At 43.3% G+C, this 26,297-nt stretch overlaps 1 protein-coding gene across 1 annotated transcript in view; it reads right to left on the bottom strand.

Moving 5' to 3' along the window:
* The window catches only part of MAP3K6 (mitogen-activated protein kinase kinase kinase 6), a 136,481-nt gene that overhangs the window by 8,193 nt on the left and 101,991 nt on the right, over nt 1–26,297 (bottom strand). Inside the window, exons 17-26 of the mRNA XM_060784402.2 lie at nt 25,876–26,012; nt 25,000–25,105; nt 19,356–19,513; nt 15,212–15,389; nt 14,949–15,108; nt 12,640–12,811; nt 8,981–9,154; nt 7,570–7,675; nt 4,464–4,722; nt 1,267–1,376 (exon numbers count right to left, since the gene is read on the bottom strand). Of these exons, the coding sequence (XP_060640385.2) occupies nt 1,267–1,376; nt 4,464–4,722; nt 7,570–7,675; nt 8,981–9,154; nt 12,640–12,811; nt 14,949–15,108; nt 15,212–15,389; nt 19,356–19,513; nt 25,000–25,105; nt 25,876–26,012 (1,560 nt within the window). The remainder of the gene's footprint in view (nt 1–1,266; nt 1,377–4,463; nt 4,723–7,569; nt 7,676–8,980; nt 9,155–12,639; nt 12,812–14,948; nt 15,109–15,211; nt 15,390–19,355; nt 19,514–24,999; nt 25,106–25,875; nt 26,013–26,297) is intronic.

Consider the following 26,297-nt stretch of genomic DNA (forward strand, 5'->3'; position numbering starts at 1 on the left):
ATAGATAACGTTTGGATCCTATTGGTCCATAAAACCTCAACCATCCTGGCTGCTCTCAAATCACAGAGATGGTTTCACAGCTGTGGATTCTCCACAGAGGGAGAAGCAGGGAGGTGGCCAGGCAGGGAAATTGGCAACCCAAATCCTCCCACGCCATTATTATTATTATTATTATTATTATTATTATTATTATTATTACTATTACTATTACTATTATTCCCCGCTTTATCTCTCTCAAAGGAGACTCAAAGTGGCTAACATCCACCCCTAATATTTCCATAGTCTTTAGGCCAATGGTTCCCAACCTTTTTTGACCCAGGACAACTTTGACCAGAGACAATTTTGACCTGGGACCATTTTCATCAGGTATCACTTGACCAGGGACCATTTTGACCAGGGACCACTTGACCAGGGATCACTTTGACCAGAGACCACTTGACCTGGGACCACTTTGACCAGGGACCACTTTGACCAGGGACCACTTTGACCAGGGACCACTTTGACCAGGGACCACTTTGACCGGGGACCACTTTGACCCGGGAGTACTTGATCAGGGACCACTCTCTAAAAGGGTTATGAATCAGTTTTGGTCAACTTTAGATTCAGTTGGGTTATTTGGGGTACTGATTCAGAAAATTGCATTGGATAGACCACATCAACTCTAGTTTCTGATACAGAATATATGCCATACAGTAGTTGCCATCTTCTCGCCCACAGACAACAACTTCATGCAGGATTTGGTTTCACTAGGTGCAATCAAAAGGTTTGCAGTTCGAAGCCTGGGTCGGGGTGAGCACCCGACCTTCAGTGCAACTTACTGTCCATCTAAGCAGTTTGAAAACAGCTATGAGCTGTGAGTAGAGCAATTAGGCACTGCTTAAGTGGGGAAATATTTTATGGCACCATAAAAGAAATACCAGAAAATGCCGGTGATCAAAGGAAGGAGGAAGTCTGTGATCAAGGCTCTTCATCATAGAGGATGGAGCAACAGCACTCCCTTGTGGCCGGAAATGAGTATAACCTCCAAGACACCAAAGCTGGGAAAAATGTCGACATAATACCTCTATCTGTTGTCAGTCCTGTCTGTTTAACAGCACTGAATGTTTGCAGTGTATGTGTTCTGTGATCTGCCCTGCGTCCCCTTCGGGGCGAGAAGGTCTGACTATAAATGCTGTAAATTAATAAATAAATATGTGCCATCCAGGTAATCCTCATGTAGCAAGCTCACAGGTGGGAAATTCCAATGGTATCTCCTGGGTAGCTCACCTATTGGTGTTGGACTTTGGAGAGCGTGGCTGTCCTGTTTCACTGCTTGCAGGGCCTCTTGCAGAAGTCTCTGGAATTCACGCTCCTTCTCTATCAGTTTCCACTGCAGCCTGGCAGATGAGAAGAGGCCACAAACCAAATTATTTAGCAGGACATACACAAGATGGGGTCAAGGATGGAACAGAACTGAGGTCTGATGACCCTGCAGGTGTCACAACAACAACAACAACAACAACAACAACGGTCTTGGTCTTGTGTGTATTTTGTTATATGTATTTTAACAGCATTGTGTTTTATCTGTCTGTTTTAACTATGTTATACCGATATCCAGAAGTTCAGTCTGAGCAGAGGCTTTTTGGTTGGGTTGTAATTCATGTATTGGAGGTGTATTTTATATTGTACTAGCTGCCCAGTCTGTTGATCTGGAAAATAAAGTGATGAGAAAGTGTTGGTTTCTAATATATGTAATGTCTTTATCCTTGTGGGTAAACAGTATTTCTTGCTGTTTCTTTGTCAGTGTTGATGTGGAGATTGTCTGGTTTGCCCACCCTGGAACATGCAACATATCATTGTCCTTCTTTAAGGGTCCCTTTAAGGGTCCCTTTCAAATCTATGATACTATATCTGCGTGTGTGTTAATCATATCTATCTATCTATCTATATCTATCTATGGCTGGATGGCTCTTTGTCAGGAGGACTTTGATTACATTTTCTTGCCCTGATGAAGGGAGTTGGATTGGATGCCCTTAAGTATTTTCTGTTGGCCATGGGAGTTCAGTGTGGGAAGTTTGCCCCGATTCTGTCATTCGTGGGGTTCAGAACGCTCTTTGATTGTAGGTGAACTGTGAATCTCAGTGACTACAACTCCCAAATGTCAAGGTCTATTTCCCCCAAGCTTCATCTGTGTTCATATTTGGGCGTATTGAGTGCTTGTGCCAAGTTTGGTCCAGATCCATAATTGTTTGAGTCCACAGTGCTCTCTGGATGTAGGTGAACCACAACTCCCAAACTCAAGGCCAATGCCCACCAAACCCTTCCAGTATTTTCTGTTGGTCATGGGAGTTCTGTGTGCCAAGTTTGGTTCAATTCCATCGCTGATGTAGTTCAGAATGCTCTTTGATTGTAGGTGAACTATAAATCCCAACAACTACAACTCCCAAATGGCAAAATCATAATTTTTGAGTGATGGTCACTCCTTGTGTTTTGAGACATTGTGTTGCCAAATTTGGTGTGATTTCGTTCATTGGTTCTTTTGTTTTTAAGGTACTCATTATGCACAGAGCATTTTTTTATATATAGATTTAATAATCCGGTTTTCCTGTATTTTATTTGTCCTATATGTGAAAGACCTATGGTCTAAGCACTGAAAAAACTTGAAACTATATTATACACCACCGCAAGCTGCAGGGACAGGCAAGAAACCATCATCATGACCATCATCATGTATTGTTACTCGTCTCTTCTTGTGGCTCGAGGTGGGTACAACATAGTTCAAACAGACAGATAAAACACAACACCATGCTAAAATGCATATAACAAAATACACACAAAAGCAATTCCGATACTGAATTCAACCTCAGCCAATACAGTCAGTAGATAGGGATGATAACAAAATTATTTCAACAAAGACAAATGAAATGCAGAGATACAGGATGGGGGCTGGACAACAGACCATGTGGGAAAGATCTTGCAGCCTTTGTGGACAACAAGGTGAACATGAGCCAACAGTGTGATGCAGCAGCTAAAAAAGCCAATGGGATTCTGGTCTGCATCAATAGGAGTCCAGTGTCCAGATCGAGGGAAGTCTTGGTGCCTTTCTATTTGGCTTTGGTCAGACCTCTTTCCCTGGAAGACTGTGTCCAATTCTGGGCACCACAGTTCAAAACAGATATTGACAAGCTGGAAGGTGCCCAGAGGAAGGCAACTAAAAGCATCAAAGGTCTAAAGACTATGAATCCCTATGAAAATCATCTTAAAGAACTGGGCATGTCTAGCCTGCAGAAGAGAAGGTTGAGGGGAGACATGATAGCCAGCCATGTATAAATATGTGAGACGATGCCATAAGAAGAGGGAGCAGGCTGCCCTGGAAACTAGGACTCAGAGCAATGGGTTCAAATGACAGGAGAGGAGATTCCACCCGAAAATTAGGAAGAACTTCCTGATTGTTTTACTGTTTTATTGTTTTGCTTGATGTTTTATTATTTGCTTATGAGTTCACTGTGTATAGTATGTTGTTGTTGTCGGCGGCCTCGGCCTTTGTAAGCCGCATCGAGTCCTTCGGGAGATTTTGCGGGGTATAAATAAAGATAATAATAATAATAATAATAATAATAATAATAATAATAGGTTCTTGTGGGTTTTTTCGGGCTATAGGATCCTCTACCTCTGAGGATGCTTGCCATAGATGCAGGCGAAACGTCAGGAGAAATGCCTCTAGAACATGGCTCTATAGCCCGAACAAACCCACAAGAACCTAGTGATTCCAGCCATGAAAGCCTTCGACAATACAATAATAATAATAATAATAATAATAATAATAATAATTGTAAGTGGAACTCTCTGCCTTGGAGTCTGGTGGAAGCTCCTTCATTACAAACTTTTAAACAGAGGCAGGATGGCCATCTGTCAGGGATACTTTGATTGTGCTTTTTCTGAATGGCAGAGGGTTGGACTAGATGGCCCACATGGTCTCTTCCAACTCTACGATACAATGATGGAATGGGAGCCTGAAAACATCTGAAGTACCTCTCCTCCTAGGCCCATAATTTGAGACCTGGGTTTGGGAATGATACAATTCCTACTTCCTCCTGGGCAAAGGCTGTCTTTGCTATTCCCACTGTGCCCTTCCTCAATTTGAAGGGGATCCCTCCCCCCAAAATAAGACAATGAAACTTCCTAGGCATGTCATTTTCCTTTTAGTTTAGCAAAAATCTGGACCTCATCACACTAGAGCACTGGTTCCCAACCTTTGGTCCTCCAGGTGTTTTGGACTTCAACTCCCAGAAATCCCAGCCAGCTTACCAGGTGTTAGGAATTGTGGGAGTTGAAGTCCAAAATATCTGGAGGGTTGAAGTTTGCCCATGCCTGCTTTAGGTATTTCTTCCTTCCCTCAGACCAGAAGTGAACCACAGCCTGAGATTCCTGGCCCCACAAGACCATGTCCCAGGTCGCACTCTGCCATCCCAGAAAGGGCTTACCTCCTGGTCTCTGCCTGCAACTGATTAAGCTGTGCCATGAGGGGCAAACGGCCCCGCAACGAGTGCTGGGAGTCTACCCAGCTGTTAGTGGTGGTGCCAATGCCAGAACTGGGTGTGTCCATGCTGCCCTTGAGAGTGTGGTCCTCTGCTGGCAAAGGGGATGACTCCTGGCTCAAAATGTTCTCAGCATCTTCTTCTGCACTATGCAAGGGTTCGAGGTGCCCTGGTCCTTGTGAGACCCGTGGCTTCACCTTCAATTCTGGAAAGATCGGAGAAGACACAATAAAAGAGAAGAAGGCAGCCATCTGATAAATTAATGGCAAAAGTTCACAGCTCATAGGATCGTAGAATCATAGAGTTGGAAGAGACCTCGTGGGCCATCCAGTCCAACCCCATTCTGCCAAGAAGCAGGAAAATTGCCTTCAAAGCACCCCCAACAGATGGCCATCCAGCCTCTGCTTCAAAGCCTCCAAAGAAGAGGCCTCCACCACAGTCTGGGGCAGAGAGTTCCACTGCTGAACAGCTCTCACCGTTAGGAAGTTCTTCCTCATGTTCAGATGGAATCTCCATTCCTGTAATTTGTTCCACATCCTAGTCTCAAGGGCAGCAGAAAACAAGCTTGCTCCCTCCTCCCTATGACTTCCCCTCAAATTTTGATACATTTATTTATTTATTTCATGCATTTCTACCCCGCCCTTCTCAACCCAGGGGGGACTCAGGGCGGCTTACAAAAGGCACAATTCGATGCCAACACAAACAATAAGATAAAAACATATATCAACAGCAATTATAAACAATTAAAACAATCAATTATGCATCACAATCCATAAAACCAGTCTAATGCTCAACGTTCACCAGCTCAGAGTCCGTAAATTCATTCCGCATTGTCTAATCCTATCAATTCTAGTCGTCAATTGTCCTTTATCTATCTGCCAGATTACCCAAAGACCTGATCCCATATCCATGTTTTCAGTTTCCTTCTAAAAGAGAGGAGGGATGTCAATGATCTAATTTCCCCGGGAAGTGAATTCCACAGGCGAGGGGCCACCACCGAGAAGGCTCTGCTCCTCGTCCCCACCAATCTCACTTGTGATAGAGGTGGGGCCGAGAGCAGGGCCTCCCTAGAAGATCTTAAAACTCCGAGGCAGGACGTAGAAAGAGATGCGTTCAGACAGATACGCTGGGCCGGAACCGTATAGGGTTTTGTAGGTCAAAACCAGCACTTTGAATTGTGCTCGGAACTGGATCGGCAGCCAGTGGAGCTGACATAATAGAGGGGTGGTATGCTCCCCGTATGATGCTCCGGTGAGTAATCTGGCTGCCACCCGCTGGACTAATTGAAGCTTCCGAACAGTCTTCAAAAGCAACCCCACGTAGAGTGCGTTGCAGTAAGCTATTCGGGATGTAACAAGAGCGTGGACCACTGTGGCCAGATCTGACTTCCCAAGGTACGGGCTCAATCCTCATCATGACTCCTCTCATCCTTCTCTTCTGCAGGCAAAATATGCCCAGCTCTTTCAGCTGCTCCTCATAGGGCTTCTTCTCCAGACCTAAACTCGATCATTTAAGTCGCCTTCCTCTGGACACAATCCAGCTTAGAGTCAACATCTCCCTTCCATTGTGGTGCCCAGAATGGGACACAGTGTGATTCTAGGTAAAGTGATCTGACCAAGGCAGAATAGAAGGGTAGCTTGACTTCCTTGGACCTAGACCAGGAGTCCTCAAACTGATGAAAATGAAGGAAGACTGCCTTTTCTAGATGTCCTAGTCATCCATAAACCAAATCAACAATTGGGTCACACCGTTTACAGAAAACCCAAAAACACAGATAGATATCTACATTAAAACTTCAACTATCACCCAAGTCAAAAAGGAAGCAGCATTAAAGCCTTGGCAGACCGTGCAAAAAGAATCTGCGAACCCCACTTCCTTCAAGATGAACTGAACCACCTCAACTGGGCTCTCCAGGCCAATGGATACTCCACCTCAGACATCAGAAGAGCTGCAAGACCAAGAACAACCCACGAGAGTCAAGATGAAGATCCACCCAGAGGAAAAGTGTCCCTGCCATACATCAAGGGAACCACTGACCGCATAGGGAAGCTGATGAGGAAACACAACCTACAAACGATCTACAGACCCACCAAGAAAATCCAACAAATGCTACGTTCAGCAAAGGACAAGAGGGATCCTCTCACTTCCGCAGGAGTCTACCGTATACCATGCAGCTGTGGACAAGTCTACATAGGGACCACCAAACGCAACTTTGCCCAAACACAAATCAAGGAACATGAAAGGCACTACAGACTCCTTCAACCAGAGAAGTCAGCCATAGCAGAGCACCTGATGAACCAACCTGGACACAGCATATTATTTGAGAACACAGAAATGCTGGACCACTCTCACAACCACCATGTCAGACTACACAGAGAAGCCATTGAAATACACAAGCATGTGGACAATTTCAACGGAAAGGAGGAAACCATGAAAATGAACAAAATCTGGCTACCAGTATTAAAAAACTCTAAAATTACAACAGCACAACAACAGAGAGGAAACAATCAGAGACATCTAATCACTTCTCAACAATACATTGCCCCAGGCACTGCCAGGCCATCAAATGCTAATCAAGGTGGTCAGTTGAAACATTCACATCTAGCTCCAGCAGACAAGAGTTCTTTGTCCCACCCTGGTCATTCAACAGACCTCACTACCTCTGAGGATGCTTGCCATAGATGCAGGTGAAACGTCAGGACAGAATGCCTCTAGAACATGGCCATAAAGCCCGAAAAAACCTACAACAACCCAGGGAATATACCCTTGGAAAAGTGCAAGCCAAATCATGGTAATCTATATAAAACCACCCAGGTTTTGAATAATTCATGGGAATTTATGGAACTGGATTCTTCAACTGCTGAATTTCGTTGGTTCTTCGTCTTCTTTGTTTGAAGTGAACGGGATCTAGAGCATTTGCAGACACACACCATGTAAGCCTGGGAGATAAGCAATTTCCTTCTCCCTACACGTTCTGCTTCTCATGCCAAGATTACTTTAGATCTTATTTTCCCAAGACTGATTTGCCTTCTTCTCCACTCATTCCTCCTACCTGTCAAGAGGATGGTAAATGCCGCCTGGACTGCTTGCCCCATGAGGTTATCCAGAGCGAACACCCAATGAGGCTTGATCTGGAGCTTCCGCAGGGCCTGCTTTACCTGGGAAGGTGGGAGAAGACAGGTTCAGAACTTCCAATCAAAATCCCATTAATTTCCTGTCTTCATTTCTTAGCAGAATTGGGAGATAGGGGGATTAAAATGGAAATGTGGAGAGGTGTAGTTGTTGCATTTTTAAACACACAGAACCAGAAATTCTCAGTATTCAACTGATGTAATTGTAAAGTGACAATAAAAAAAAGTTTAAATAAACAAGGCAATGAGTTTAGGAGTCTGGTTGCTTGCAAAATATGGAAAACAACAATAATAATAAACTTTGGAAGGCGGTTCTTTTGGGACAGACAAAGCAGGGTATAAATAAACATAAACATAAACATAAACATAATAATAATAATAATACCTTAATTTGGATAGAACATCTGTCAGAAATATTTAAAATTATCTAGGTATTTTAATTACAAAAATGTGAGCCAAGTACTGAAAGGGTTAAATGAATAGAAGGTCAGAAAGGGCTAATAAAAGTGTTCAAGAGTTAACACTTAAAAGGAAAAGTGAAATGTAAAATCCTGTGAATTTAACAGCATATTGTGTTTATGTGTGTATGTATGATTTAAGGCCATGAAAGCCTTCGACAATACAATAATAGATATCTCTAATAATAATAATAATAACAACAACAACAATAATAATAATAGCTCTAATATCCTAGGCCCTTGGGAAGAGTTGAATCCCAGATACTTGGACCTAATGCTGTGTTGTTATGTGCAGATGATGATGATGATGATAAGCTGTCAGTACATCTTTGTGAAAAAAACAGGTTTTAAAATATTAATGCTTCCAGGAAAGCTATTTTATTCATTTTTTGGCCAAACAAAATTAGTTTGGGGAGTCTGGAAAAGTTTAAAAATTATGAAATAAATAACATGGTGTGTTTGTGTGTCATGCAGTCTTCAAGGCTGGAAGGTTTAGTTTCCCACTCACACACCAGTTCGTCTGTGCAGTACCATAGTATGCCCCAAAACAATTATTCTGCCTGAAACAAAGGACAAGATGGCCCCACTCATGCCAAATTCTGCATGAAACAAGAGATTCGACTTGCCATGTTTCAAGCAATGAGTGTGGGAAGCAAGGGCAGTATGTGGGAGACAGTCACCCTACAGCTGTTTCCTCCAAGGACTTAGTGCAAATCCATCCTTCCCAACGTTTGCTGCCTAAGACACCTGCCTCACAAGTGTCCGCCATGCACTTTGCAAGTACTTTTCCAGCCCACAAAGAGTCAAAGCTCCAGCAACCTTCTGCAATGCTTCTAAATGAAAGATGATGGGGATATCTCTAACGGACACTCACAGTGTCTTGGAAAGTGAAGAGTGGAACCTGTAGTTGGCAAAGGCTCCGTCCTTCAGCCTGCAATTTAGCTTGGAGCTGGAGCAGGTCTCGAGCCAGCTGCTTGCGGCTGGGAGAGCGGATGTAGCCCTTGAGGCAGGACACCAGCTGGGAGACGTGCTCCAAGGACAGCGGGTTCTACAGAGAAGAGGAAGAAGGAGATTATGAAGGAGGAACAAAACCAGAACAAACACAAGACTTGGAAGGGCGCCCACAGCTGATCCTACTGCTCCGACTAGTTTTGCCCCCAAAGCTACCCAAAAGCAATGGCTTCCCCTAATATAATAATTATATATATATATATATATATATATATATATATATATATATACACACACACACACACACACACACACACACTAGCTGTGCCCTGCCACGCGTTGCTGTGGCCTATAGTAAAACTTATCAAAGTTGAGGTAGATATCTGGACTATTATGTGTGTGCAGCGGCGGGGGGAATGATGGAAGCCTGGGGTTGCGTGTGTGTGTGCGGCGGCGGGGGGAGTGATGGAGCGTGGGGTTGCATGTGTGTGTGCGGCGGCGAGGGAGTGATGGAGCGTGGGGTTGCGTGTGTGTGTGCGGCGGCGGGGGGAGTGATGGAGCATGGAGTTGCGTGTGTGTGTGCAGCGGCGGGGGGAGTGGGGTTGCGTGTGTGTGGCGGCGGAGGGAGTGATGGAGCGTCGGGTTGCGTGTGTGTGTGCGGCGGCGGGGGAGTGATGTAGTGTGGGGTTGCGTGTGTGTGTGCGGCGGCGGGGGGAATGATGGAGCCTGGGGTTGCGTGTGTGTGTGCGGCGGCGGGGGGAGTGATGGAGCGTGGGGTTGCGTATGTGTGTGCGGCGGCGGGGGGAATGATGGAGCGTGGGGTTGCGTGTGTGTGTGCGGCGGCGGCGGGAGTGGGGTTGCGTGTGTGTGTGCAGCGGCGGGGGGAGTGATGGAGCGTGGGGTTGTGTGTGTGCGGTGACGGGGGAGTGATGGAGCGTGGGGTTGCGTGTGTGTGTGCGGCAGGGGGGGTGTGTGTGCGGGAAGCGGCGCGGTGGGTCTTGGAGTGGGCATGGCTTCTGCAGAGGGAATGTTGGCCGGAAGGCTGTGTGCGCGCGCCAGGGAACTTGCGGCTGGGCACCAATGCACATGCTCAGTTGTTTTGTCGTTTTGTGAGTGTGTTGTTGTGTTGTTTTTCATTTTTGGTAGATATGTTTGTACCTTGTGGGTTGTGTTCTGGGTATGTGAATTTTGGTTAAGTTTCGTTGGGGTTTTTTTGAGTTTTGTTGTTTTGCCGTTTTGTGAGTGTGTTGTTGTGTTGTTTTTCATTTTGAGTAGATATGTTTGTACCTTGTGGGTTGTGTTATGGGCATGGGAATTTTGGTTAAGTTTCGTTGGGGGGTTGTGGAGTTTTGCTGTCCGGTTGAACCAACCTAACAGATATATATATATATATATATATATATATATATATATGTATATAAATGCTCTGTGCATAATGAGTACCTTAAAAACAAAAGAACCAATGAACGAAATCACACCAAATTTGGCAACAAAACGTCTCATAACACAAGGAGTGACCATCACTCAAAAAATTATGATTTTGTCATTTGGGAGTTGTAGTTGCTGGGATTTATGGTTCACCTACAATCAAAGAGCATTCTGAACTCCATCAACGATGGAATTGAATCAAACTTGGCACACAGGACTCCCATGAACAACAGAAAATACTGGAAGGGTTTGGGAGTTGTAGTTCACCTACATCCAGAGACTACCATGGACTCAAACAATGATGGATTTGGACCAAACTTGGCACGAATATTCCATATGCCCAAATATGAACACAGATGGAGTTTGGGGGAAATAGACCTTGACATTTGGGAGTTGTAGTTACTGGGATTTATAGTTCACCTACAATCAAAGAGTGTTCTGAACCCCACCAATGACAGAATTGGGCCAAACTTCCCAGACAGAACCCCCATGACTAACAGAAAATACTCAAGGCCATCCAGTCCAACTCCCTTCCCCAGGGCAAGAAAATGTAATCAAAGCCCTCCTGACAAAGAGCCATCCAGCCATAGATATAGAGAGATATGATTCACACACACACACAGATATAGTATCATAGATTTGAAAGGGACCCCTGAAGATGGACAATTATATGTTGCATGTTCCCGAGTAGGCAAACCAGACAATCTCCACATCAACACTGGCAAAGAGACAACAAGAAATACTGTTTACCCACAAGCAGAAAGAAATTACATATATTAGAAACCAACACTTTCTCATTACTTTATTTTACAGATCAACAGACTGGGCCACAGCAACGCGTGGCAGGGGATGGCTAGTAATCTATATAAATAAAAATGTAATGTTAGTTTGTGGGATTAATAACTCTAAAACCACTAGATGAATTGACACGAAATTTGGACACAATACCCCTAACAGACCAACAAGTGACCATCACTCATAAACCCCCTTCCAAAAAAAAAAAAAATAGCAGAAAGGGCTCAAAAAACCCAAAAAGCTAAATGACAAAAAGCTAAATGATGATACAGAAAAGGAGGGAAGGAAAGGGAAAAAGAAAGAAAGAAAAAGAAAGAAAGAAGCATGAAAGCAAAGAGCTAAGGAAGGAAGGAAAGAGGTATACAAGGAAGAAAGGAGAGAAAGGGAAAGAAAAGAAAAAGGGAGAGGAAGGAAAGTGGTAGAGAAAGAAGGAAGTAGAGAAGGAAAGAAAAAGGGGAAAGAAAGAGGGAGCGAGGGAAGGAGGGAAAGAAGGAGAGAAAGAGGGAGGGAAGGAAAGAAGGAAAGAGGGATGGAAGGAAAAAGCGAAGGAGGGAAAGAGATAGAGAAGGAAGAAAGGAGAGAAAAAAGGAAGGAAAAGAAAAAGGAGGGAGGAAGGAAAGAGGGAAGGAAGGAAGGAAGGAAAGAAGGAAAGAAAAAGGGAAGGAAAGAGGGAGAGAAGAAAGGAGAGAAAAAAGGAAGGAAAAGAAAAAAGGGGACGGAAGGAAAGAGGGAAGGAGGGGAAAAAAGAGAGAAAGAGGGAGGGAACGTTGGCCACAGCAACGTGTGGCGGGTACAGCTAGTAATAATAATAATCTTTATTTATACCCTGCCATCATCTCCCCAAAGGGGACTCGGTGCAGCTAACATAAGGCCATGCCCAAGAGTTACAATATAGCAAAGTAAAATACAACAAACAAGTAATAACATCAAAATAAAATGCAAACAATAGCAAGTATACAATAAGCAAACACAACATAAAATGGTAGAAGAATAAAATCAGAGTGGGTGGGCCAAATGCACAGGATAAAATTGATAAAATCCTGAGTAATGTGCATCTCAGGGGAGAACTCAGAAGGAACGAACAGTGGGGTGACATTCAGCCACCGAAAGGCCCTCTTCACATGGAAAAAGGGGGAGAAGACAGGAAGAGAAGGGAAAAAAGTAATTTGGGAGGAGTAGATTTGTTATGGGGTTGTTGTAGGTTTTTCGGGCTATACGGCCATGTTCTAGAAGCATTCTCTCCTGACGTTTCACCTGCATCTATGGCAAGCATCCTCAGAGGTTGTGAGGTCTGAGCAAAAGAGAAGCTGAGAAACCTGTGGCCCTTTCCTGGATTCCCAAAGCCAGAGCGGAACGTACCTCGTCCTGGGCCTTGTGCAGGGCGGCTGCAATGCTGGGCAGTTCCTCAGTCAGGACTTTGAACAGGGTGACTCTCCGCTCACTGTCCTTCTTCAACAAGAACAGACACCCGCTCTCCTCATGCGAAGAGGAGGAAAGGCTGAGGTCAAAATTGCCCACTTCCTCAGGAGCCCTGTGTAGACACATTGGGAATTGGGTCTGGTCATATTCTGAAACCTCGGCCTCAATTCAACACTCCTTCACATTCCAAGTCTAAACACATAATTCATTTATGTTTCATATATAACTTATACATATTAGGGGTGTGCACATATTCGTTTTTAAATCATAAGTCGTAAGTAATTCGTAAGCTATGTATATACAAACATATATTAAGAAACATAGGAGGGGGATCAAAACTCACCCAATACTTTTTTTGTTTGAATTCTTTTTTAATTTTTTTAACGAACAAAATCTGGCTCCCAGTATTTAAAAACTCTAAAATCATAACAGTAAATAAAGAACACCACTCAAAAACAGGGGAACTCCAGACAAGAAACAATTAGGGACAGCTAATCACCTCTCTACAAAGGATTTCTCCAGGCAGTAAGAGAAAGAAGCCACACCTTGAAAACTGCTAGGCTATTAAATGCTAATTAAGGTGGCCAACTGAAACATTCACACCTACCTCAGACAGACAAGAGTTCTTTCTCCCACCTGGGACATTCCAGAGATATATAAACTCAATTTTCCTAGTTCCCAACAGACCTCACAATCTCTGAGGATGCCTGCTGTAGATGCAGGTGAAATGTCAGGAGAGAATGCTTCTGGAACATGGCCTGACAGCCCAAAAAACTTACAACAACCCAGTGATTGGCAGAGAAGGGACTCTTTGCCAGTGTAAGTTTATATTTTGATAAATTATAATTTATCAAATTTATTAGTATTGTTTGGTGAATAGAAATGTGATGGCTTAGCCCAAAGGCTATAATCAGTCATGTTACAGACAGCATTCATTAGTAATAAATGGTGCAGACAGGTAACTAGAGGCCACACACTCGCTCTTGGTACATAACAAAGTTTAAGGTAGCAATGACAACAAATGCCACCAGGTGGTGGTCAAATTCCTCCTTCCTGGACCCCCAAGCCTCCGCATTGTACTTAGCTTGAAAAAAAAAATAGAGCAGAATTAAAAGTAAGTCAAAAACAGGACTCTCTCTCTCTTTCTCTCTCTCTAGGTCTTTCTCCCTCCTCTTTTTCTTGTAACTTCTTTTGTGACATTCCACTCACACACACAATTTATTTTGCATTATAATGCAAAAGAAATGGTAAAAATTGATGCCGCAAAAATATATATTATTTATTTATTTAAAATATTTCTATTCCGCCCTTCTCACCCCGCAGGGGACATATATACGGCAAACATTCAATGCCGGGACATAAAACCATAAATATATACAAACATTAAAATCACTTATGTTCACATTAAAAGTTGCTTTAAAACCACCCCAGGACATCATTTTGTCTCATTGCATTGCCCCAAAGGCTTGGTCCCACAGCCAGGACTTCACCATCCTTCTGAAGGACAGGAGGGAGGGGGCTGATTTAATATTGCCAGAAAGGGAGTTCCATAACCGGGGGGGGGGGGGGGGGGGGGCAATCACTGAGAAGGCCCTGTCTCTCATCCCCGCCAAACGCGCCTGTGATGGTGGCGGGATCGAGAGCAGGGCCTCCCCAGAAGATCTTAGTTTCCGCAATGGTTCGTAAAGGGAGTTGTGTTCAGACAGGTGAATTGTGCCCGATAACAAACAGGCAGCCAGCGGAGCTGATGTAACATGGGAGTTGTGTGCTCCCTGTATGCCACCCCAGTTATTAACCTGCCTGCCCCTCGTTGAACTATTTGAAGCTTCCGAACTGTCTTCAAGGGCAATCCCACGTAGAGTGTGTTGCAGTAGTCTATCCTGGATGAAATGAGAGCATGGACCACCGTGGCGAAGTCTGTTTTCCCAAGGTCCCCCTTGGGGTTGGGAAAGGTGAGATATAAATATAATTAATTAATTAATTAATTAATTAATTAAGGGCTAACTGGCTGCCACAGTTTGACGCTAACTTCAAACTGCATTAAATGTTCCATGTAAGTGAGGGAGTGAGCTGTTACCCACGAAACCTAATGCTGCAATAAATCTATTGGTCTTCAAGGCTCCACAGGATTCATTTGCTATTTTTTTGTTTAACAAAAAGCCGATCAACCTATTAAATTACTACCACTTGTAAGAAATCTGAAATCTAAAGCTCAAGAATAGAGAATATGCTCTGAAGATCTATATTACCTGAGGTAGTTGGTTCTTTGGGCCACTTCACTACAGCTCCTGGCAAGGAAAATGTTCTCCGCCTGTACCTTCAAGTTCTGCAAAGATGAGGAACGGCTCCTGGACTCACCACCACTCTCCGCTGAAGATCTTTCTGGTGCATTTGAAGTTGAAAATTCATCTGTTCCGGGAAGAGAAAGAGGGGGTTGGAAGCAAAGAAAAGGCAGAGCTACCTCAAATCCAAACCCCCAGGAACCCCAGCCTGGCTTGGTTCCCTACCTCACCTGTCATCACAGGGCTCCTAGCTTTCTTCCTACTGGATGACTTCAGAAAGGGTTCCTGAAGCAAGGCGGCAGCAGTTGCCCGCTTGTCTGGATCAGCTTCAAAACAACTCAGAATAAAGGCTTTGGCTTCATCGGACATGGAGCCGGGCACCTCAGGGTGGATCTTGAACATGCCTACCTGAGTAAAGAGACATCACTGACGGTAATACACAGTCCCACCTCCACCAAGAAAATAGCTTTGCAGCCCATCCATGCTGGGGCCACTACTGGTTTGTTTTGTCATGTTCGAGGCAGTGGAGCCAGGGTCTGTTGGCTAAGAGAATCAGGACATTTTATAAGTAGGAAAAAGGATATTCTGTGACTCTTTCCAGCCTGCCTTTCCCTGAGTTTTAGCTCCATTCTTTAAGAGCTTGGGCTGGGTGAGCACAATATCAGTATATTGGGTTGTTGTAGACCAGGGGTACTCAAACTATGGCCTGAGGGCCGAATACGGCCCTCCAAGGTCATTTCCCCGGCCCTCGCTCAGAGTCAACCTAAGTCTGAAACGACTGGAAAGCACACAACAACAATCCTATCTCATCAGCCAAAAGCAGGCTCACATTTCCCATTGAAATACTAATAAGTTTATATTTGTTAAAATTGTTCTTCAATTTAATTATTGTATTGTTTTTAAGTGTTTTTGCAAATAAGATATGTGTAGCGTGCATAGGAATTTATTCATGCCTTTTTCAAATTATAATCCGGCCCTCCTACAGTTTGAGCACTGTGACCAGGCCCTCTGTTTAAAAAGTTTGAGGACCCCTGTTGCAGACTTTTCAGGCCTATATGGCCATGTTCTAGAAGTATTCTCTCCTGACGTTTTGCCTGCATCTATGGCAAGCATCCTCAGAGGTTGTGAGGTCTGTTGGAACTAGGAAAATTGGGTTTATATATCTGTGGAATGTCCAGGGTGGGACAAAGGACTCTTGTCTGTTGGAGCTAGGTGTGAATGTTTCAATTGGCCACCTTGATTAGCATTTGATAGCCTGGTAGTTTTTTGGTGTGGCTTGTTAGTGCCTGGGGAAATCTTTTGTTGAGAGGTGATTAGCTGTCCTTGATTGTTTCCTCTCTGGACTTTCCCTGTGTTCGAGTGTTGTTTTGCTGTTATGATTTCAGAGTTTTTTTTAATACTGGTAGCCAGATTTTTTTTCATTTTCATGGTTTCCTCCCTTCTGTTGAAATTCTCCACATGCTTATGGATTTCAATGGCTTCTCTGTGTAGTCTGACATGGTGGCTGTGAAAAAACCAAGGTTCTGTTCCAGCAGACACCAGCCAACCCCTCTCCAATGCCAGTGATACAGCTTAATGGTGTAACATTAGAAAATGTTGATCATTTCTGCTAGCTTGGCAGCCACCTCTCCACCAAAGTCAACATCGACGCTGAAATACAACACCGCCTGAGCTCTGCGAGCGCAGCATTTTTCCAAATGAATCAGGGAGTGTTTGAGGACCGGGACATCCGTAGGGATACCAAGGTGCTTGTCTATAGACCTCTTGTCCTCCCAACCCTGCTATACGCCTGAGAAATGTGGACTGTCTACAGACATCACATGCAACTCCTGGAACGATTCCATCAGCGCTGCCTCCGGAAAATCCTGCAAATCTCTTGGGAAGACAAGCGGACAAACGTCAGCGTGCTGGAAGAAGCAAAGACCACCAGCATTGAAGCCATGGTCCTCCGCCACCAACTACGCTGGACCGGCCATGTTGTCCGGATGCCCGACCACCGTCTCCCAAAGCAGTTGCTCTACTCCGAACTCAAGAATGGAAAACGGAATGTTGATGGACAGGAAAAGAGATTTAAAGATGGGCTCAAAGCCAACATTAAAAACTCTGGCATAGACACTGAGAACTGGGAAGCCCTGGCCCTTGACCGCTCCAGCTGGAGGTCAGCTTTGACCAGCAGTGCTGCAGAATTTGAGGAGGCACGAATGGAGGGCGAAAGGGAGAAGTGTGCCAAGAGGAAGGCGCGTCAAGCCAACTCCAATCGAGACCGCCTTTCACCTGGAAACCAATGCCCTCACTGCGGAAGAAGATGCAGAGCAAGAATAGAGCTCCACAGCCACATACGGACCCACAAGAATATTGGAAGACAATCATCCTCGGAAAACGAGGGATCGCCTAAGTAAGGTGGTTGTGAGAGTGGTCCAGCATTTCTGTGTTCTCAAATAATATGCTGTGTCCAGGTTGGTTCATCAGGTGTTCTGCTATGGCTGACTTCTCTGGTTGAAGGAGTCTGTAGTGCCTTTCATGTTCCTTGATTTGTGTCTGGGCAATGCTGTGTTTGGTGGTCCCTATGTAGACTTGTCCACAGCTGCATGGTATACAGTAGACTCCTGCAGAAGTGAGAGGATCCCTCTTGTCCTTTGCTGAACGTAGCGTTTGTTGGATTTTCTTAGGAAACGCAACATAAAAACTATCTACAGACCCACTAAGAAAACCCAAACACAAATCACTCCGTCAGATTACACAGAGAAGCCATTGAAATCCATAAGCATGTGGGCAATTTCAACAGAAAGGAGGAAACCATGAAAATGAACAAAATCTGGCTACCAGTATTAAAAAGACTCTAAAATCCTAACAGCAAAACAACACAGGGAAACTCCAGAGAGGAAACAATCAGCTAATCACCTCTCAACAAATGATTCCCCTAGTCCTCAAACATTTTAAACAGAGGGCCAGGTCACAGTCCCTCAAACTATTGGAGGGCCGGATTATAATTTGAAAAAAACATACATGAATTCCTATGCACACTGCACATATCTTATTTGTAGTGCAAAAAGAACCCCACTTTAAAACAATACAATAATTAAAATGAAGAACAAATTTAACAAATATAGACTTATTAGTATTTCAATGGGAAGTGTGGACCTGCTTTTGGCTGATGAGATAGGATTGTTGTTGTGTGCTTTCAAGTCGTTTCAGACTTAGGTTGATCCTGAGTGAGGGCCAAGTAAATAACCTTGGATGACCGTATCCGGCCCCCAGGCCTAAGTTTGAGGACCCCTACCCTAGGCACTAAGAAGCCTCACCAAAAAACTGCCAGGCCATCAAATGCTAATCTAGGTGGCCAATTGAAACATTCACACCTAACTCCAACAGACAAGAGTTCTTTCTCCCACCCTGGACATTCCACAAATACATAAACCCAATTTTCCTAATTCCAACAGACCTCACAGCCTCTGAGGATGCTTGCCATAGATGCAGGCGAAATGTCAGGAGAGAATGCTTCTGGAATATGGCCATATAGCCCGAAAAATCTACAACAATCCAGTGATTCCAGCCATGAAAACCTTTGACAATATATCAATATATCAGAGGTCCTCAACCTTTTTAAACAGAGGGTCAAGTCAAAGTCCCTCAAACTTTGGAGGGCCGGATTATAATTTGAAAAAAGCATGAATAAGATATATGCACATGGCACATATCTTATTTGTAGTGCAAAAAAATCCACTTTAAAACAATACAATAATTAAAATGAAGAACAATTTTAACAAATATAAACTCATTAGTATTTCAATGGGAATTGTGGGTCTACTTTTGGCTGATGAGATAGGATTGTTGTTGTTGTTGTTGTTGTGTGCTTTCAAGTCGTTTCAGCCTTAGGTTGACCCTGAGCAAGGGCCGGGTAAATGACCTTGGGGGACCGTATCCGACCCTCGGGCCTTAGTTTGAGGACCCTGCAATATATTGTTAGATAGAAATGCCTCAGCATTGAATCTATGGGAAAATATAGTTTTGATGGTATGTGGGACTCCAACTCCAAGAAGCTCCAGCCAAGTTGTCCGATGGTCAGGATTTCTGGGAGCTGAAGTCCAAAACACCTGGAGGGTCACAAGTTTGACACCATTGAGCCTGAACATCTCCAGCAAGTACCTGTCCAGCTTCTTTTTGAAGATGTCCAGGGAAGGAGACCTCATCACTTTGGAAATTGGTTCCATTGCTAAACTACTCTTACTACTAAGAAGTTCCTTGTGAGGACAGCTCTTCCAAGTTAGAAACCAGAATGATCAGGAAAACAGGAGCACTGGTTGATGAACTCTGCCAGACGTTTGCCACAATATGAGTGATCTGATGGTAACCAGGTGCTTTCCTCAGTCTCACCTTGAACATAGCAGCCTGTGGGCTGCCGAGCTCAAAGAAAGGAGGCTTGCCTGTAGCCATCTCAATAATGGTGCAGCCCAAGGACCAGATGTCAGCCGGCTTGCCGTAGCCTCGGGGTCCCTGATCAATGACCTCTGGGGCCATGTATTGCAAGGTGCCTGGGAAGGAAAGAAGGGAGAGGCCAACGTGAAGCAGGGAATGTGCATCATACTCTTTGCCAGCCTTGGGAGGACAGCTCTCTCCCCAAACTACAACTCCCTCACTACCTCCTTTCTTACCCCAAATCCTTTAAGATAGATCTTCACTGTTACAGATCTGTTTTACACCATATTTGCTCAAATCTAATGCTAACCTCTTTTGGATAAAGTACCTCTTTTGGATAAAAGGCCGGAGGTTTAGCATAACGGGTAAATCATCAGCAATTAGAAGATCTATCAACCAAAATGTTGCAAGTTCGAAGCCCTGAGTTGGCGTGAGCTGTCAACTGTTAGCCTATCTCATTGTTTACCTAAGCAATTTGAAAACAGCTTTAGCTGTGATTAGAGAAATTAGGTACCACTAAAAAAAGCGGTGGAGGTGTTTTACGACACCATAAAGAAAGACGATCAGAAAATGCTGTGCGACCAAAAGGAAGGAGGAAGTCCTGACGGCTCTTTGTCATAGAGCAGTGGTTCTCAACCTTCCTAATGCCGCGACCCCTTAATACAGTGCCTCATGTTGTAGTGACCCCCAACCATAAAATTATTTTCGTTGCTACTTCATAATTGTAATGTTACTACTCTTACGAATAATAACGTAAATATCTGATATGCAGGATGAACTTTCATTCACTGGACGAAATTTGACACAAATACCCAATAAACCCAAATTTGAATACTGGTGGGGTTGGGGCGGGGATTGATTTTGTCATTTGAGAGTTGTAGTTGCAAGGATTTATAGTTCATCTACAATCAAAAAGCATTCTTAACTCCACCAACAATGGAATTGAACCAAACTTGGCACACAGAACTCCCATGACCAACAGAAAATACTGGAAGGGTTTGATGGGCATTGACATTGAGTTTTGGAGTTATAGTTCATCTACATCTAGAGAGCACTATGGACCAACAATGATAGCTCTGGACCAAACCTAGCACAAATACTCAATATACCCAAATGTTCACACTGGTGGAATTTAGGGAAAATAGACCTTGACATCTGAGAGCTGTAGTTGCTATGATTTATAGTTCACCTACAATCAAAGAGCATTCTGGACCCCACCAATGATAGAATTGTACCAAACTTCCCACACAGAACCCCCATGACCAGCAGAAAATACTGTGTTTCCTAATGGTCTTTGGTGACCCCTCTGGCAACCCCTCGTGACCCCCCTAGGGGTCCCGACCCCCAGGTTGAGAAACACTGTCATAGAGGATAGAGCAACAGAACCCCCTGGACAACAAGCCCAACGTTCTATGGCACCTCCTTCTCTTCTGTCTGTCTGTGTATTGTCTATACAAAGCGGCATTGAATGTTTGCCATGTATGTGTACTGTGATCCGCCCTGAGTCCCCTTCGGGGTGAGAAGGGCAAAATATAAATAAAGTGTTGTTGTTGTTGTTATTATTATTATTATTATTATTATTATTATTACCTTGCCAAAATTAGGGTGCACATTAGATTTGTATAATACAGTAATCTCAGGTCTGAGCCAAAGCAAAAGGGGAAGCTGTTCTGGATGCTGCATTTGGAGCCCCTCTTTGAGGGACGTCATCTCTAACTTAATAGTCATGGCTCAAAGCTTAGCAATCCTGGGATTTGTAGTTTGGTGAGCCATCAGCATTCTTTGGCAGAGAAGACTCAAGATCTTGTAAAACTACATGATTTCATTCCATTGAGCCAGGGCAATTAAAAAAGATTCATTCTACAGTATAGATGCACTCCAAAAGGTTTCCACCCCATTGCCGTGGTATTCCGACACTTTTCTTTTCAAAGAAGAAATTCAAAGCAAGCAGCAACTGTAACACGTACCTTTTTAGACTAAATTACAAATGTTGCACTTTTTGCAATATTAAAAGAAAACACGTCCTGCAAGCGACAGTCCTTCAACTGTCCTTTCTGAGCCATCTGACCATTCACCAGGTGTGGGTAAAACCCCTAAACTGTGTGAGTGCCCTCAGGTGTAGGACAATGTTACCTTGGAGGAAGCTTTGCTATGTAGAGGGACAAATACCCAATACGTCCAAATTTGACATTTGGGAGTTGCAGTTGCTGGGATTTATAGTTCACCTGCAATCAAAGAACACTCTAAATTCCACTAAAGATGGAATTGGGCCAAAGTTGGCACATAGAACTCTCATGAGCAACAGAAAACACTGGAAGGGTTTGGTGGGCATTTAGTTTTGGAGTTGTAGTTCACCTATATCCAGAAAGCACCGTGGACTAAAACAATGATGGATCTGGACCAAACTTGGCACAAATACTCAATATGGCCAAATGTGAACACCGGTGGAATTTGGGGGAATTAGACCTTGACATTTGGGAGTTGTACTTGCTGGGATTTATAGTTCACTTATAATGAAAGAAAATTCTGAACCCCACCCATGTTAGAATTGGGCCAAACTTCCCACACAAAACCCCCATGACCAACAGAAAATACTATGTAATGTGTAACTCAGCATTGCTACATATGTGTTCAAAGCAATTCAACATACTTTTACTTCATCCATATTGGTCACACTATTGGTTACTAACAATGAACCCATGAGCAATGGCTAAAGAAAAGGCAACCAAGAAGGACAACTGAAAAACAACAGACCTTGAGGACATGCTAAGGTTTGCTGAAATACAAAAACAACAACTACAACAACAAACAAGCCCCCCCCCCCCCCGCACCACGTACACATACATCCCACAAGCAAGATTGAGCAACTTCAATGACCACAACTTGCTGAGTGTCAATTGAAAAAGAAAAATTGAGAGTCAGTGCATGTTTGTGTTTACCATATATACTCGAGTATAAGCCTACCTGAATATAAGTGGAGGCACCTAATTTTACCACAAGATCTGGGAAAATGTATTAACTTGAGAATAAGTCAAGGGTGGAAATGCAGCAGCTACTGGTAAATTTCAAAATAAAAATTGACACCAATAAAAGTACATTAATTGAGGCATTTGTAGGCTAAATGTTTTTGGATATTTACATAAAAATGTAATTTAAGATAAGACTGTCCAACTCTGATTAAACCATTATTCTAACCTTCTTCAATGTAAATGTGCTTGCGTATCCTTCCAATTTCTCTTGTCAGCTTCCCTTTACTTCTGCCTAATCACTCGAGATTGATGTTGGATTAACTATTCAGTAAATATTTAACTCGAAAGTTAATTATTTACCTTTCCTTTCCTTTAACTAATGTTACTGCTGCTGCCTTATTGTGCCTAATACTATTTATGATCCTCCAATGTTTTTAAATATGTGCTAAATTACGGTGTGAGGATCACAGAACAAACATATCAGGAAGGAAAGAATTCATTTCCCTAAAAAATAAAAAGACCCATATCTCCGATGCACGCACACATGCGCGTACACACACAAAGTGTTGCACTCCAGGCCTGGAAACACCTATGACCGCTGCACCACACAAGAGTCCAAGAATATAAGTAACCAGTTTATAGTAAAAACACATTAAAAGCATATAAGAATAAGGAATGGGAAAGGAAGATATATAATCCAAAAAGGTTTAACAATTGGGGATAACCCAACAGTAATCCAAATGCCTCATAAAGTTCCAGAGGTGACAAAGTCCAGGAACAGCCAGAAATCACAGGCACAGCATAAGTCCACAAACAAGAGGGTATAACTAGTAAAAACATGAGCAAGAATACATGAACAGGAATATAGAAAACTTCCAGGACATATTAACTCCAAAACCAAGGCTTGACTTGAACCAGGAACCAGAGAACTCAGGCTCAGCTCCTCACTCTAATGCAGCGTTGCCTGAACTGCCCTTAAGGTAAACAACTTGTTGTTTAATAGACACCCATGAAAGCATTACCTCTCCCATGAATTTTCTCCATAACTATCCCACATAATCTCTCTGAACAACGCAATATATTTTCAGCCCTGATTTGTAAATGAAGACTTTAGTTGATCTCCTTAGCTAGAGGCGGTTTCCTCTGGGAACCCTCCTTATCACTCAGCTCTTCACTCGATTCTTTATCTGGTGTTGCTACTTCTGGCTCCGCTGACTGGCCTTGAGGCCCTGTATTTTCTGAGCCAATTTCATCACAGATCAGAATTTCTCAGATTTGAGGGCCTATCACTTTGTGCCACAGGAAAGCTAACAATCCTCTCTAAACCATCAGTTAAACCATTGGCCTCTGGCTGATCTGCAACAAAAAGTGTTATGTCGCACGCTGGGCCTATAACAGCTGTACTTTTCTATAGGACGTATACTTTAAGCCCAGCGGGAAGCCAGGAGCTCCTCAAAGAGAGGTTCTCAGGGATTTTTCTGAAGTGATGGTCTTTAATGATACAACAAAGTCTTTATTATGGAACAAACAACAAATCTTCAATGGTTCAAACAACACTTCAAGGCTTTCTTAGTCTAGTCCTCAATGGACTGGCACCGGACTTTAACTAAATTTTCTCTGTAGAAAAAAACCAACCCTTTTTAACCTCTCCCAGGCTGCTTTCTATCTATGCCTCATCGGTGTGGGACCTACTACCGACCCCAAGTGCGCCTGGGCATCAAGTAGACCTACCAGCCGAGGCTTGCAGATATTTCAGCTGGAGTTCCGTGGATCTGTAATGCTGTTCTCCCTTCGAGAATTCTTAGAAACTTCAGGGCTGTTCCCTCTGATGCTGTGAGGCTGTGAGCTCTCAGCCAGAGCTTTTGGGACCTTTCACCTGGAATTTCTGCTTCTGTATCGCCGGATGTTACTTTTATTACGGTATATTGCTTTAAGTCCAGTGTGTGTTAAAGAAAGCCTTGCAGAAATTCTTGCAAAGTATTGATGGTTAACTGCAGCTGCAGTTAACTAGCCCAGCTCAGCATGGCTGGGCCACGCCTCTTGAATGTTATAGTTTGAAGTTTTTGCAAGTAGTTAGGTAGCAGTTGGGTGTTTGGCTTGCTGGAGGGCAGATACAAGAGGTTTATGTTGTGGTGAAGTAACCATGTACTTTTGTTATGCTCTATAATTTGTAACACAGAAGATTTATTCAGTATTACTTACAGAGACAATGTAAGTGTGCAAAGCTGTTTATTTTCAACTCTGCAACCAAGAGTAAAGTTCTACTATTTTATTTCTTCTGACTGGTCTGTGTCTTTGGCATTGGGTTTCTGGGCATGTTGGACATTGCTACTGCGCAACAAATTGACTCAGCGCAACAACTTTTTCCCTGGATGGTTAAATTCCCCTGGATGCTCTTGATGAAGGAAGCTTTTCTATGGGACGAGCTGGTCTACATCCTATAGCTTAGCTACCTTGTGTGAGACTGACCAAAAAATGGCTCCTTTCCCTCCCAGAGCGCAGAACAAGGGGCAGAACCAAAGCTTAATTAAGATGGACAGGAGGCCTGCCCTATGACTGCAAAACAGGTAACAGAAAGAAAATAAAGTTGGAGCTCCTGGTACAGCTGTACCAGCACAAAAAGAGTATCTTACCTGTGAAAGTCTCTGCACTTGGACTGATGCCTGCTAACCTCTTGGAGGTGCCGAAGTCAGAAATTTTTAATACTCCATTGTACGTGTTGATCAAGACGTTATCTCCCTGTCAACCCCCAAAAGCCAAGTCATTACGCTGCCTACTATAGAAGTAACACCCAGAGACAAGTGTTCAAGAAGAAGGTGCTTTATACTTCCCAACAACTGTGACCTGTAATAAACCATGACATTGGGAAGTGCTTCTGTTCAGCCACACTCTCTTCCAGAATACACCATGCCCTTTCTCCGCACTAAACCCTTTTAAGTGGCAGAGAGAACGCTTCCGCATTTTCCCCCTTGAAAACATTCTTGTGTTTCCAGATAGTATATATCAAGAAAACCTTTTCACCCAAATTCTTAACCAGAAGGCCCATGAACATCACCTTATAGACATACAGGCAGTCCCTGAGTTACAAACATCCATATTGTTATTTTAATATGTATTTTATGGAAATATGTTTTAATACGTGTATTCTACAAAGTGTTTATAAAAGAATGTGTGTTTTGATTATGTGTTTTAGCAATGTTGTAACCTGCCTTGAGCTGCGAGGAGAGGCAGATAAGAAATAAAATAATAATAATTGTTATTATCCACCTTACAATTATCAACTGAAGCTTTATAAATTCAACTTAAGAACAAACCTACAGAACCTTGTTCATAACTTGAGAACTGCCTGTAATGGGAAATATTTCGAGACATGTGGTTATATTTTCATTCTTCAGCATCAAGAATGAGCTTCCCATTCTACCTCCTTCTCTCCCCCGTCAATAATAAGCTATTGTTTCAGTCCAAGTCAGCCAACACCTGCGGACTATCTGATCTGGAACCACTCTTACCTTGATATCCCTATGGACAATCTGGTTGTCATGCAAGTAGCGCAGCCCCTCTAAGATTTGCTTGGTGTAGTAAACAATGGTTGGTTCATTGTCCTTCAATGGGCCCCACATGGAGCGCAGAAGAGAGGAGAGGCTCCCTGAAATGGCAAGGTGGGGACAGATTGTCAGATTTAAGAGGATTTCCTATAGAAAAAGTGCCCAGAAGGCATACAAGTGGAAGTCAGCATCATCTGAGCACTTCATATGGAAGCATCCACATGGAAGCTTCCATTATTCTTTGTAATAATGTAAAATTACAAAGAAATCAAAGTATGGCATTGACAAAAAATACATCAACAATAAAAATCAGCAATAAGACCATAATTAAAACAGACCAACAACTAAGGTTTATTTTAAAAAACCAAAAAGGTGAAACAAACAAG

Source organism: Anolis sagrei, chromosome X (assembly GCF_037176765.1).
Source record: "Anolis sagrei isolate rAnoSag1 chromosome X, rAnoSag1.mat, whole genome shotgun sequence".
NCBI classification, from domain to species: Eukaryota; Metazoa; Chordata; class Lepidosauria; order Squamata; family Dactyloidae; genus Anolis; species Anolis sagrei.